Source organism: Bos mutus, chromosome 15 (genome assembly GCF_027580195.1).
Source record: "Bos mutus isolate GX-2022 chromosome 15, NWIPB_WYAK_1.1, whole genome shotgun sequence".
Taxonomy (NCBI): Eukaryota; Metazoa; Chordata; class Mammalia; order Artiodactyla; family Bovidae; genus Bos; species Bos mutus.
In genome coordinates, this window is record NC_091631.1 from 34,502,922 (window position 1) to 34,517,845 (window position 14,924).

The 14,924-nt window shown below is 46.0% G+C and overlaps 1 protein-coding gene across 2 annotated transcripts in view; it reads left to right on the forward strand.

The window, feature by feature from the left end:
• SYT9 (synaptotagmin 9) overlaps positions 1 to 14,924 on the forward strand; it is a 208,748-nt gene that overhangs the window by 153,452 nt on the left and 40,372 nt on the right. The window contains exons 5-6 of one of the 2 annotated variants that reach the window (XR_011467032.1): positions 1,054 to 1,225; positions 3,300 to 3,424. Coding sequence is in view for 1 of the 2 variants with exons in the window: in XM_070383860.1 (XP_070239961.1) it covers positions 1,054 to 1,225; positions 3,295 to 3,424 (302 nt within the window). In the remaining variant the exon portion in view is untranslated. Of the gene's footprint in view, positions 1 to 1,053; positions 1,226 to 3,294; positions 3,425 to 14,924 lie in introns of both variants that reach the window. The other variant, XM_070383860.1, reaches the window with a different exon arrangement.

Consider the following 14,924-nt stretch of genomic DNA (forward strand, 5'->3'; position numbering starts at 1 on the left):
TGGTTAAGATTCCATACTTCCAATGCAGGGGACATTAGTTAGATTCCTGGTGGAGGAACTAAGATCCCATACTGCTTGGCATGGCCAAAAAATAAAAAAAATTAAAAAAAATTAAATCCTAACAGAAAGTATCCTGAAATGGAATTCCTTTGTATAAGTTCACAAGCCACCTCGCAGGGGTTCCCAAAATGTGGTCACAAAATGCCCAGTCTATTGGCTTTTGGTCACTGAGATCAAAAGATGCAATATATTGCCTCCTGGATACCAGTGTTTTATTCAACCGAAAAAAAAAAAAAAAAGATGTGACCCCTTCTGGCCCTCTAAGTCCTCCTGGACAGTGTATGAGTGTCAGGGCCACCCATGGTTATGCAGGTGAAGCAAGAACTCCCCACTGAGCAGGAAAATAGTGAGGTGAAACCAGGGATGTCCCAGCAGGCGCAGAGACCAGCCTTGTCGCCTGTCACCCAGTCGCAGCATGGCCCCACAAGCAAGCCTGCGTCCTTTCTCTCCCTGACCTGCTGAACTGCTTCCCCCTTCACAGCTCGACCGCAGGCAGCTCAAGAGCTTGAAGCCCCTGCACTGAAGGACGTCCACCCGAAACATAGCTTCTTGCTATGTCCACGTGTTTAGCTTCTCCCTTTCCTAAAGGCCTGGGTTTTAGGAAAAGACTCCGTGGGGTGGCTCCGAGTCAGAGCGTGCCACCTCTTCCCCCGTGCCTTGAAAATGGCTTTCGTTTCCCTTCCTGTGGCAGCCTTGCAAGTCTGTGATCCTAGCTGGAACATTTCTAATTTGATGGCAGATATTTTCACACTATTTTTAAATTCCACACATTTTGAGACGAGTGTGTCCTGTGCTTTTTCCTGAATGAATGACTGACTTACCCCAACTCCAGTCGTTGCCCAGACATTGTATAAATTAAAATCTTCAGACTCCATCCACAGGCAGGTAAAGGGCTTCTGCACCCTGTGGTCCTTGAAACCCCACCATGATGAAACTGCCGGCCTAAATCTGTATGTCTCCTCACAGTACTTCTGCTTCTCATGGTCTGTGCAGATCCCTACGTGAAAGTCTCACTGATGTGTGATGGCAGACGACTAAAAAAGAGGAAAACATCCACCAAGAGGAACACTCTGAATCCTGTTTACAATGAAGCCATAGTCTTTGACGTCCCTCCCGAGAACATTGACCAAATCCACCTGTCCATAGCAGTCATGGACTACGACCGGTGAGATGCCTGGAGCTGTTTCTCACTGCAAACCCACTGTGCCCAGGTCTGGGGGAAGCGGTGGCAGCCGCGGGTTCTTAGCTGCTGTCCCAGTGCAGCCACTAAGCAGCACCCTGAGAGCTGATTGACAAGGAATCACCATTTTGCAAGCCTCTGAGCTCTCCTATTTCTCATTTCTCTCCCCTCCTCCGTCCTTCTGTCTGCTCCTCGCTTCCCCTCTCCATCCCTGTACACGCCCTAGAATCTTAGCTTGGAGAACTGTGGGCCCCACAGATCTTAATCTTCCCTCAGGCAGTCCTACCTGGCCTTTATCAGAAAAATTCCACTCAAAACAGCAAAATGATTACATGAGCCAGACCATCAACATTTCTAAATACACAGCTTCATTCTTTTTTTTTTTCTTTCTCTTCTCCCAATATGTTTAATAAAGATCATTTTTATCCACTTAAGTCTGAAAGCAAACACAGAAATGTTCTCTTGAAATTGCTAGAATCAGTATGGATGACGGGGTACATTAAAATGTATAAGATGCTCGACTTTCTAATTAATACCGCACAGAAGAGATATTTATAGCCTGCATTGTAGCCAATTGTGTATTTAAAGGACTGATTTGAAAAACAGTCATTTTAATATGCAAAGGAAGTACCAACAGGGAATTATACATGTTAAACCAGTCATTAGACAAAAATGCAAAGTCTTTTTTTAATTGGAAACCTCCCACGTGGTCTGGGCACAATTATATAAAAAAAACAGTATTCTGACTTCTAATGTCTTACAGTATCATTTGCAGCTAAAAATTTTCCCACAGACCCTGAAATGTCAGCCCAGCAGCCTCAGTGCCCTGAACACTCTTTCCAGCAGATTTCTGGGTGAAACATAATCGTCTTGCAACCTAGGGAGCACGTCCGTTGGCTTGGCTGCACATGGGTGTGACAGCACATGCTGGGCTGTAGACCTCATCCTGTCCCTCTGGATGACACACAACACCAACAGTGTCAGGCCACAGGAGGGAACATGGCCCACCAGCCGTGGAAGGCTGGGCCAGTATTTTTCAAGCTATTGCCAAGTTTCCCACATCGACAAATCTGATTATGTGAGCTCTGCTTCAATTTAATTCTCAATAAACTCATGAATCTGGTCTGGAAAAATCCATGGCAGAATTCATGGGGCTTCTGCATGCAACTGATTTTAATGAGCATAGAATCCAATATCCTTCACACTACTTCTCCACCCTTGCCTCCCCCTTGCACTGTCCATAGGAGAAAAATCCCTCATCTTTGCAGGAAGGAAAAAGAAAGAGCCTGTGAATTTGGATCCCAGAGAATTAAAGGATGAGCCATGTAATTCTGGATGCGTGCAAAGGACTTATAATCAAAAACTGGAAGGAAAAAAAAAAAAAAAAAGAGCCAAGGCAGAGACCTATCCAAGGATGTTTCAGAAATACTAGCTAGGTATTAAAGGATCTCAGTGTTTTTCTACAGTAGGAAACTGAAGTTGGGTCAGAGAAGCAAAGCTGGGCTTGGAAGGAAGGAGGGAAGAGCATGAAAACATGTTTTCTAAAGAGAGGTCTTGCAAGAGGCAGGAGCCACCTCCATTCTGCCCTTGTCAGCTCAAGGCTACAGCTGACAGACTCAGAGCTCTTCCATGACCCATTCTTGATTCCCGCCTGTTGAAGTGAAATAGCTATCAGTGCAAGAAACTCCTTTCAGTGCCCCCATTTTTCATTACATAGATCTGAAGGCCTGAAGTCAGCCTTGTTCCAGAACCAGAGGTGGCATCCTTTGTCTGCATCAGAGTTTTTCCAATTCAGGGTTCTTGGGAACAAGCTGAGTTCTGCCAGTGTTAAGACAGCCCAGGTGTGTGAGGGCCAGACTCTGGGCTTCCTCTCTGTGCCCACAAGTGCCATCTTGGTCCCCAGGTTGTAGTGGCTGTTAAGGTTAACCTGTGCTTTTACATTCAAGAGTGAAAAAACCAACCCTTTCCTAATTCCTATATGTTTAATTGAGTAGTTGCTGTTCTTACATACCAAAATTTTAGGAAAAAAATAACTATTGTGGACCATTTCACAGTGTAGGTCACAATGAGATCATCGGCGTGTGTCAAGTAGGCAACGAAGCTGAGCGGCTGGGCAGAGACCACTGGAGTGAAATGTTGTCATATCCGCGCAAGCCCATTGCACACTGGCATTCCCTGGCGGAGGTAAGACCCCTCCCATGTGCACCCCCTTGCAGAAGGACAAATGCTTTACAGTTGAAATGCAGGAGCCACCAGAAATGTGAGTGTACCAGGTCTGTGGTCTTCGATGGGTTTCCCTGGTTGTACTTCCTGGGACTGCTCCTTGGGAATTGCATTCAGTCTGCTCCCTGCCAGTCTGCTAGGTTTTGAACGTTGACCAGGGATCATCCTTCACTTTGAATGCTTTCAAAAAAAGATCTAGATTCTCTTATTTTATGTCATGGCTTTGGATTGACATTTGGAGGGCATCTGCAAGATCTGGGTGAGTGTGGCGTGTCAGGCCATCATAGAGTGACTTACAGCTGGCGTCAGAAAGAACTGGAGACCGGGAGAGATGAAGCGTGGGTTTAGGACCAACTCCACCATAAACCTGTGAGTCTGGATTAGTATCAATTGTATATAATGAAAAAAAAAAAAAGCCAAAATAACAAGTGAAATGGAAATTTATTTCTCTCTGGCATAGAAAAGGTTCAGAGGAAGGCTATCTAGGCTGTTACAGTGGCTCTGTGATTAACAGAAATCAAGACTTCTATCTTTCTGCCTCCTGGTCTCAATGTGGAGTTTTTTGGTTTTGTTTTTTTTGTTGTTGTTATTTTTGGTTTTGTTTGAGGTTACCCCATTGAACATGGCAGCTAAGCTCCAGCCATCACATATCTTCTGGTCATAGAAAGATGAAGACACAAGCCAAAAGCACATACATTCCTTTTTAAAGGATTTTCCTTGATGTCTTATGCAACACTGCTACTTCTATTTAATTTAGTCACAGAACTTAGTCATAAGGTTATGTCTGGTTTCAGTGGAGGGTAGGAAGTGTATTATTTTTGTTGGTGGCAGTGTGTACAACTGAAAAAGCAGGGCTCTGATTCGGTTGCAAGGTAGAAGAAGAGCGGATACTTGGAGGCAGTGGACCGTGGTTCTGCCTCCGACACTCATTCATTCACTCACGCCCCTGTCCTTTCCTTCTCATCCTCCCCCATTCATCCTTAACTCAGTGACACACCCTCTTTTTTTATTTACTAACTCGTTCTCTCAGAAATAATTTGCATTCACTGAGTGACATTTCTGTGGGTCAAATGCCATATTAGATAGAAAAAATATATAGATGTAAGAAACCTTATAGATGTAAGAAACCTTTCCTTTCCTCGAAGAGCTTGTATACTCTAAGAGAGAGGATGGCGTGTAAACTAACCGCTGAAGTGCACGACTGTAAACATTATTGTCCCCATCAGGTACTAAGAGGCACAAAGGAAGGAGGTGTTTGTCATGCTTGGGTGAGCTTGTCCGAGAAGTCTTAGTCCCTCCTGCTCTTGGGAAGTGAACTGAGCCCCTGGGAACAAGAATATGAGGGAGTGTGGGTTCCAGGCAGAGAACTCCCTCTTATTCTCCCAGGGCAGGCAGCTGTGTTCCCTGCAAAACATCTTGAGAGGCCGAGATGAGAGCCTTGCTCGCTCAGTGTGGGTTTCACTGCCCTGGACAGTCAGGAGAGCCTCAGTAAACATGCAGCGCCGCTGGGGAGAGGCAGGAAGGCCCCAGGGGATGAAGGGACAGTCTTTGTTGGAGATGGTACCAGAGGGGAAGAGCAGGACATGGTCGGAGGGCTGATTCTAAGCTTCAGGGCCTCCAGGTGGTATAGTCCAGGAGGGCCTGGGGCCCCCTAGTTTTCAGGTCCCTGAGGACACTTCTGTCCTTGGGCCACAGAAGTGAAGACTCTTTCTTGGATTCAAAATTAATCCCTGCGGGAGACCATGGAAACTGTGAACCACTTGAGAAGTAGCTGGGGGACTGGTGCTGACTACGACGCACCTTACTTCTTCAGGTCCTGGTGGAATTCTCAAAGGAGTCCCATCTGTGGGCTTATAAAGTTGCCGGAGCCTGTCACTAGCAGCGGCGCAGCATTTGTAATAGACTTTTTGCACCCTTACAGAGTCACTGCCGACTTTCATTCTTATTTGTAATCTGGAGCGTTAAAAAATGTCAGAGCTTCTGAACACAAGGAATGGGAAAGGAGTAAGGATCAGGGTGTGGCCTGGAGCTGAGACAGGAACCTGATTCTGTGCACAAGCACTCCCCTGTCCGTGGCCTTGCCAGGGAGTGACTGGGGGTGGCACGCTGTACACGAGCCCCCAGGCATGGCGTGTGCACCTTACATGAAGGCACATGTAGAAAGCGGGCCTGGGAGGCTCCGCTTGCTGCCCAGGAGAAAGTGCTGTGTGACTGGCCGCTCAGGAGACGAGCCTTAAACCCTGAGCACTTGGCTTATTGTAAATCTGTGTTTGACAGTTATGTGAGAAATAAGTGTTTTTAAGGTTAAACCACTGAAACTCGGGAGTTGTTTGTTAACAGCAGCTAAAATTACTTCAGTGATTACAGTGGTCTTTTCTCAACCATTGCTGAACCAAGGAAATGAAATGTCCCTTATATGAAAGGCAAATGGAGGGAGGCTTTCCCTGCCCTGTTGCTTCCTGTGTCTTTGAAGTACATGCCCAAGACTTTGAATCCATCCTAAGCAGGGAAGCAGTATTTTCTCTTTTTAGAACAAATGTGTAATGAGCAGAAGTGCGGCAGAGGGACTGGATGAGGTGAAAGCAGTGTCAGAGGGGTGACCACGCTTTGCTGACAGCTGTCAGGATGGAGGAAGCTATGGGCAGAGTGGTGGGAAGTGCTCAGTTTGGGCTTGGATGGACCTAGACTCAAATCCCTGTGCTCCCACTCAGTTGCGTGTGTCCGTCCCTTTCTGAATCGATTTTCTCCTCTGTCCAGTGGCTGTAATAGTGCCTGTGCCACAAGGGTGGTTGTGAGGATTAAATGATCTAGCGTATGTGAAGTGCCGTGGCTGGCACCCAGTACATGTTCAGTAAACTTCCCAGTTACCACCGTTAGTAGGTAGGTCCTGTGCTGCTGTGTGTTCTCATGGGACTGGTGCACAAAGAAACGTCGTAATGTTTGTCATGGAGGGAAAAAAGCTTGGACCTCCTCCACCCCCACATGCTGGTGAGCGGTCGCCTCAGGCTGGAGGAGGGGTCGCCTGTGACTTGGCTGGATGTAGGTGCAGGTTATTTCAGTTCTGTTCTCTCTCCTTTCTTCCTTGGCCTTAAAGACATGTTACTGTTATACTAAGAACTGTTACATTTTCTACTTTGAAACAAAAATAGCAATCAAGTTGCTGTTCTCTGTGTGTGTACATAAGCATAAGTGTAAAAACGAAAGAGAGAGAAAAAAGAGAAGATACAGGGTAGTTAGGATTTAGTATGAAGGGAGGCTGGCCTGGCAGAAGCTCTTTGCTGCTGGGGGCTGAGGGGCCAGGTTAGGACTGAACCCTGGGACCTGTAGAGATCTGGCAGCCTGCCTGGGGCTGCATCCGGCACACCCTGACTTTGCCAGAGCAGGTGGCAGATGGAGTCTTCAAAGCCAGTGAGTTCAAAAATCCGTTTCTCTCTCAGGAATTCTGGATGGCTTCACTGCACACTCAAAGGTCAGCCAGTGCCGCTTCACTCTCTTAACTCCCCACAATCTCAGTGGCTCAGAAAGCTGTGTCAGTTCCCTCCGAGCAGCTGCCTGGGCCCTGGGGACAGGAGCATTCCCTCCACAGGCCCTCAGGAGATGACAGAGCTCTCAGGGCTCCCCGCACAGTCCCCTCCTCCGTATAGCCAAGACAAGATGGTGCTGAGCACCTTTCCCACCCCCACATGTGGAGCTGATCCCACCACGCGCTCCGGGGAGAGTGATAGAAATAGCTCCAGGTTTCCGTCGCTTCCTTGTGAAATGTTGTTTGACCTCTGGATTAAAAAGTAGTGAATTTCACTGATGGAAAGACCAGACCACAGACACCACTGGGTTAAAGCAGTTTTTACTTTTCTCAAAGGGATAGAATCTGATCAGAATGCACAATGAAGGTCAGCAATATTCGCCCTGATTGACAGAGACGCAACATTCTAAATCCCAAAGCCCTGCGCAGGGGGTACTCGACTGTAAGTCTTCCTCTCTCCAAGCTCAATCTGTTCCCTGTGTACCTGGTTAGACTTGACTATCTGCAGGACCACCTAGAGAGCTGAAAGCCCCTGCAGCTCTAGGTTGGGCAGTTCCTAGCATAAGTGGTGAATGTGGCACTGTACGCCCTGGGGTGAGCAGAGTCCTCATCTGCCAGCCACTGCCCCCTTGAGGGTGTAAACTTCGACCTGTGTGACTAAAGCAAATGTCATCACCCAGACTGGGCTGGGAGTTACCGTTGCAGGCCCTTTAAATCAACTCTAGATATTATCCATCAAAGTGCCCAGCAGGCCTACCCAAAGTCTTCGAGGGCCACATATTCCCAAGATTGACCAAGCTGGATTAAGTGTCCGCTCTTGGTCCACTTTGCTAGAGGTCAAGGTCATGGAAATGCAACCTGGTCCCATTCCAGCAGGAGTGTTGAAAAGTAGACTTCCTGAGAAAGGTCCGCCCCTTCTCAGGGAAATGGACACAAGTGACCTCACCTGATTCTCAGAAGATTTTGAAGTGAGGAAGTCAGAGGCTTTAGCACTCTGGGCCAGCTGTTGCTCATAATAGATTTAGGAAAGAGGAGAGATTCCCCAGAAAGAGGAGGGGTTGAGTGGAAGAAACCAAGCAGGAGATCAAGTTTCCATCATGGAGTCTGAGCTTGTGTAGGGCTTAGGTCACGGTAAGGATTAGACCCGCAGAGAAGGAAACGGAGACCAGAAAAAAAAAAAAAAACCCCACAATGCTAGGCACAGAATGGGAAGGCCCAGGGAAAGTTGCCGCTCTCTCCTTCCTCCTCCCAAGCTGGCGCCTGGTGAGGAAAGCATAAAGGCCCTGGTGATGGGGGAGAGCAGTGTGCTTGCATCTGACTGGGCTTGTTGTCCTGCTTGTCTTTGGCCAGCAGATGCTGTTGTCACTGCCTGTGCTGATGGAACCCCCTCAAAGCTGATGAGGCCCCACTGCACCTCCCGACTGCCCTGAGGTCTCTGAGGCCTGTCAGCACCTCATTTGATGCCAGGCTCAAGAGGTCTTCCGTGCAGCCCTGGTACAGGGTCGCTTTCCGCACTTGCTGGATGCCCGCCCCCCAACAGAAATCTTGTTGGCCAATTTGTCATCTCCTTTTCACATCCTGGGAGCATTCAGGGACGTGCAGGAACTGCAGGAGACTCAGGAGTTATGTGGCCATTTCTACTTTCTTCCTCTAGCTTCATGTTGGCTCAGGGGCCATAGGTGCCTTCAGCTCCCTCAACCCACCTGAAACTTGAGGCTTCAAGCTTGAGGGGTGAATCTGTACCTCACATCAAGTACCCTCCATCTCTCCTAACAAAGGCTCTCTGCTTCCTCTTTCTGACTAGTAGAAACTTCTTTTATATCAGAGCGTTGTTTCCTTTAACCTATAACATGTTCAGGTCTCCAAGGTTTCCTCTCAACATTGGGATTCCAATGTGTCTCTTTTCTCTTGACAAGGCCTAGCTTTAGAGACTCCATTTTGGAGGGGTTGTCTGATCAGTGACCTCATGCTGTTTGTCTTCAGTTTGCAGGACATGTAGCATTGATTCCTTTGAATGTAACAACATAGTTTACAGAGAACCGAAACACTGTCCCTGTTACATAGGCATTGAATTAGTATCTGTGGAATGAATGAATGAATGAGACATAATGAAAGCACTTGTGTTCCTTTAGTTCTAAAGTTCAACAGTTTCTCAGTCCAAAGTAGAAGTCAGTTCAGAGTAAAATATAAAAGGTATTAAGACTGAATTTACAGTGAGCTCTTCAAATGGAGATGGTCCTTATTAAGCTTCAAGCTCTGATTACCTTTTCTTTATTTAGGAGAAGAATGTGAGAAGAGCTCATTTCTGCACCCCCAACCCTGTCACTTGGTTCCCATGAACTGCCCTCTGATGGTAGTGACTGTATTTCGAGTGCACTTGGGAAATGTTCATAACAATAATTTAGGCACCTTAGTAAATTATGAAGGTCCCCCCTCATGCTGATATGGGTGGTCATGTTCTGAAGAACTTTGTATCTTCTTTCATAAGAGACAGAGGAGCAGAGACCACAGATGTCCCTGCAAGCCCCAAATAAGAATTGATCAGGAAGGGTGACAAGGACATCAGTCTGCAAGTTGACTTTTCTCACCAGGGAAACATTTTAGCAGCAATTTTACATCAGGCAATGATTAGCTCAGCCTACCTGTGAAAATTTTTTAAAAAGAGGAAAGTAGTGGGAAGGTACTTTTTGGACAAAATAAAGGCCTTATGATTGAGATTTTTTTTTTTCCCCAAAAACTAAATTTTTTATTGGGGGATTTAGTATGCCAATATCCATAAACACCTGCAAAGCCCCTGAAGCAACACTGATTGCAAAGAACATAGAAATGTACTTCATGTTGGGATCTGAAAAACATGTAACAAACTTGTTAGAATCTGTGCCAGTTGATGTAAGTGGCCAGAATGCAGTTTGGACCAGGAGGCATGGTTAGTGTTAATGGGGCCTTGTGTTTCCAGCTGTGGAGGGAATGGTCAACAAACAAAGCAAAGAGCATTCAGTGTTTCCAAGCAAGTCCTCTTTCCTATGTAGAATTATGTGATTTGGGGGGGGGAATGGATGCTAAGCATTTTCTCATCTTTAACTAGTATACAAAATCTTATGACTCTTCCAATGGTCTGTAGAGATAGGAATCATATAAACCATGGAAGCATTAAGGTAAAAACTAGAGGTATGAATACCTTGGGAAATACCAAATGCAAAAGTAGAAGTCAGGAGATACCTAGAGTAACAGGCAAGTTTGGCCTTGGAGTACAAAATGAAGCAGGGCAAAGGCTAACAGAGTTTTGCCATGAGAACGCACGGTCATAGCAAACACCCTCTTCCAACAACATAAGAGACGACTACACATGGACATCACCAGGTGGAAATACTGCCCCTGTTATATAGGCATTGAATTAGTATCTGAGGAATGAATGAAAAAATGAATGAATGAGACATAATGAAAGGTCCGTCTAGTCAAAGCTATGGTTTTTCCAGTAGTCATGTGTGGATGTGAGAGTTGAACCATAAGGAAGGTTGAGTGGTGAACAACTGATGCTTTTGAATTGTGGTGCTGGAGAAGAGTCTTGAGAGTCCCTTGGACTGCAAGGAGATCAAACCAGTCAATCCTAAAGGAAATCAACCCTGAATAATCATTGGAAGGACTGATGCTGAATCTGAAGCTTCAGTACTTTGGCCACCTGACACAAAGAGCCAACTCATTAGAAAAGACCCTGATGCTGGGAAAGATTGAAGGCAGGAGGAGAAGATGATGAGATGGTTGGATCACATCACCGACTTGATGGACATGAGTTTGAGTAAGCTCCAGGAGATGGTGAAGGACAGGGATGCCTGGCATGCTGCAGTCCATGGGGTTGCAGAGAGTTGGACATGACTGAGTGACTGAACAGCAACAGAGGTATGAAAGATATTAGCACTGCATTGGAAAATACCACTGCTGCCCGCGTAGACAGTCAACTGCATCCTGACTCTGCTCTCTTAGAAATGACCTTGCCTCAGCAGTCACTGCCCTGGAGTGTTCCTGAAGCACACGTGAATAGTAATTAAATAAGTGAGTGGTTAACAATGGGCTTGGGCCTGCAGCAGTCTCAGCTCCAGGAATGGCATTAGAGGTGACTGCTAATACTGTGGGCTGATAGCCAGTTCTTCCCCCATAGTTGAAATGAACTAGCATGATTTATGCCAGCCTCTGAAAGAACCACACTCCCTCATGATTGATTATCTGTGGAGAGAAGAGGACTTCCTCGGTTGGGTCCAAGGCAAAGGTGGGGCATCCTGTGTTGAGTGAAAAAAAAAAAAAACACACAACTTAAAAGTTGAGAGTTATGTTTTACCCTGCAGACAAAACTGAGGACTTAAGCCCAGGATGTAGCCTTTCTGATAGCTGTAAGGAACAGCTCTAAAGAGTCAAGGGAGGATCCAAGATATACAAGAATAAGCAAAGTCAGAACATCAAAAGATTACTATGAATCAAAGAAAACCAGACGTTTCAAGTTAAGGAATTTAGCTCTTTTCTGTATATTGGAAGGTTCAAGCATCTGAGCTCACTGAAATCATTCCTTTGGTATGTACCTCAGCTATCTAGGGCCAGTTGTCCTCTGCTTTCTCATCCTGAGTCTCCTCTGGGTGCATCATTGGGGTGGCTGCAGTGTCTGATCATTTGATGGTGGACATCCTCTATTGGGGAGGCTATGATGGCTTGTGATTCGAAGTCCTGTGATGGCTTGATGGCTACAACATTATTTGTTTATTTTTAAGGCAGACAACATTTTTTTCATTGATAACGGCAAAGGCCAGAATATCTGGAATTCCAGTGCTCCTGGAAATGAGCCTTTCAGGAGATGCGCCAATTGAATGCTGTGTTCCAAATATCAGCAGAACAAACTTTTGAAAGGCAGAGCTGAGTTTATTGCTTACCTGGTAATGGAAGGGGAAGGGCAGGGACCAGTTGATTGATATTTTGAAGTTTAGTTTAAGGTGGGTCTTTCAGTGCGGCAAGGGGGAGGGAATTGAAGGGATGAAGAAGGTTGGTTAGAGTTGGGTCAAGATTGTGATATAATAGTGAATACAGCAAGGTGAAGATTTTGAGGCCAGGATTCAAAGAGCTTGGGGATATAAACTGTCTGTTGATGCTTTCTAAGGAAGAGTTGATGGTTTGGGGGTAAAGTCCCTTTGATGAGCAATGATGTTATGTGCAACTTTTATCTCTCTGGGCCAGAGTCTCTTGGAATAGTAAAATTGTGTTAATGAAGCCAGTAAAAGAGTAAAGTCAAGCTAATGTGGAGTGCATTCTATAGACAGCTAGCTATGTTGGCCAGATGGCTTTAGTTCTTATATCCCAAGAACAAAAAGCTGAAGAAGAGACGACGAGGGGCCTCCCTAGTTCTGCAGGTACCCACGTAGACAGCAGGATGTCTTTCTGATGGCCTTGATTTCTGCTTGGGGATTCTAGGGAGCCTGACTCCATCCTTGGCTCCATTAATGGAACTAAGACCTAGTCCCAGGCTAAACCAGCCAAACCAACCATGGGTATAGGCTTAACTTAGATGCAGAGTACATCATGAGAAGCGCTAGACTGAAGAAGCACAAGCTGGAATTAAGATTGCCAGGAGAAATATCAGTAACCTCAGATATGCAGATGACACCACCCTTATGGCAGAAAGTGAAGAGGAACTAAAAAGCCTCTTGATGAAAGTGAAAGTGGAGAGTGAAAAGTTGGCTTAAAGCTCAACATTCAGAAAACGAAGATCATGGCATGTGGTCCCATCACTTCATGGGAAATAGATGGGGAAACAGTGGAAACAGTGTCAGACTTTATTTTTTTGGGCTCCAAAATCACTGCAGATGGTGACTGCAGCCATGAAATTAAAAGACGCTTACTCCTTGGAAGGAAAGTTACGACCAACCTAGATAGCATATTCAAAAGCAGAGACATTACTTTGCCAACAAAGGTCCGTCTAGTCAAGGCTATGGTTTTTCCTGTGGTCATGTATGGATTGAGAGTTGGACTGTGAAGAAGGCTGAGCGCCGAAGAACTGATGCTTTTGAACTGTGGTGTTGGAGAAGACTCTTGAGGGTCCCTTAGACTGCAAGGAGATGCAACCAGTCCATTCTGAAGGAGATCAGCCCTGGGATTTCTTTGGAAGGACTGATGCTAAAGCTGAAACTCCAGTACTTTGGCCTTCTCATGCAAAGAGTTGACTCATTGGAAAAGACTCTGATGCTGGGAGGGATTGGGGGCAGGAGGAGAAGGGGACGACAGAGGATGAGATGGCTGGATGGCATCACTGACTCGATGGACGTGAGTCTCAGTGAACTCCGGGAGTTGGTGATGGACAGGGAGGCCTGGCGTGCTGCGATTCATGGGGTCACAAAGAGTCGGACACGACTGAGCAACTGAACTGAACTGAACTGAAGCTTATTCAGTCAGTGAGTATTACACAGCATTTGTTGTGAACGCTTGAACAAAGATACGCTGTCTTTCTTGTTGGATATACACAAAGAAGCAAACTTTGGAGCAAACTTAGTTTTGAAGTTTGCTCCAAAACTTTGGAGCAAAATTCCTACGCAAACTTAGGAGCAGCTGTAGCCCTTTTGGACCTTTGGAGGAGCCAGGGTTAGAGTGAGGCCAACCCATGTGTGGCAGACTAGAGAGAGAAAAAAAATCCAGACCCCATATGGTTGAGTTGCTGAATCAAGTTTCTTCTGAACATGATGCTACCTCTGGCCTTTCTGAATACATAAGCATGTAAGTTTCCTTTGTTTTGTAAGCACTGCAAGATAGGATTTCTGTTACTTGAGATGGAAAATATCTGAGATACAAGTGAACACCCACCCGGCTGGTGTTCCCTTGCAGTGAAGAGCACTATTCCCAAAGCTGTCATGGTATCAGCTCATCCGTCTTGCTCACTGTGAAATGTCCAGTGCCTACCAGAATAAGTGGCACATGATGACTCATTCCACAGAGTTTTCCTAATGAAACAGATTGTCAGTGTTTGATTGATGTTGTGTGTTGGAACAGTTGTGGCCAAAAGAAAGACTCTCTGCTCTTAGTGACGCACAAATGCTGTATGAGGTGAGGGGGAAAGCTGCTTTCCTGTTGTACTTAGGTCTTATTTTTCCAAAGGGAAAATCAAATCGTGGGTGGACTTGAAGTACCTATGGGCAGCTCTCTGTCTCATGATGTCTCCCTTGGGTTGAAAAAGGCCCAGTTCCTCAGGACTGAAGATCAGTCACACGACTGTCTCCTACTGATTTCAGGTGGCCTCGACCTGCAGTGACTTGAAGCAGGATTTTGGTTACTTGGTCAGAGGTTGAAGTTAGGCCATGTCAGTGAGAGTACCTAATCCTAGCCACTTCACCAGTGGTCAGCAACAAGGCCCTGGCCCACACAACTTTGCAGAAAATTAACTTCCACAAAGAAACTGAAAGTAGTGGAACAAGTAAAGTCTTTCTTAGGAGGAAAAAGAGTACGTATGGGTAGACATAAAGGCAGGCTCAGAGAGGGAGTCGTGCCCTCATGGAGGTTCAGATGACTAATATGGGGCATTTTTTTCTGGGTTTCCTTCGGCCAATCATTTTGCTTTGCCTGGTTCTGAGTCTGTGTTTGGTTTGTCACAGGGTCCTCCCAAGTGTGCGTGTACATTTCTTAGCCAAGATGGAATCTAGTGAAGAGGCCTGTGGGTAGGCTGACATCACTCCCTTTTTTGCCTGCAAAGAGCCTTTCTGCTCAAGTATAGTCGGCAAGATCTCCTTGACCTCAAGAGTGAGAAATATGTGATCTCTTATCTAGGCAGGGCTCAGCTCCTCCTCCTCTTTATCTTGGAATATCTCCAGGCGCTCAACCTGGGACCCATAGATCTCCTGCCTCACTACCATGTACTGCAGTTCATTTGTTTAGAATGAAAATGAAAATCTATAGTCTTTTAATGATAATATT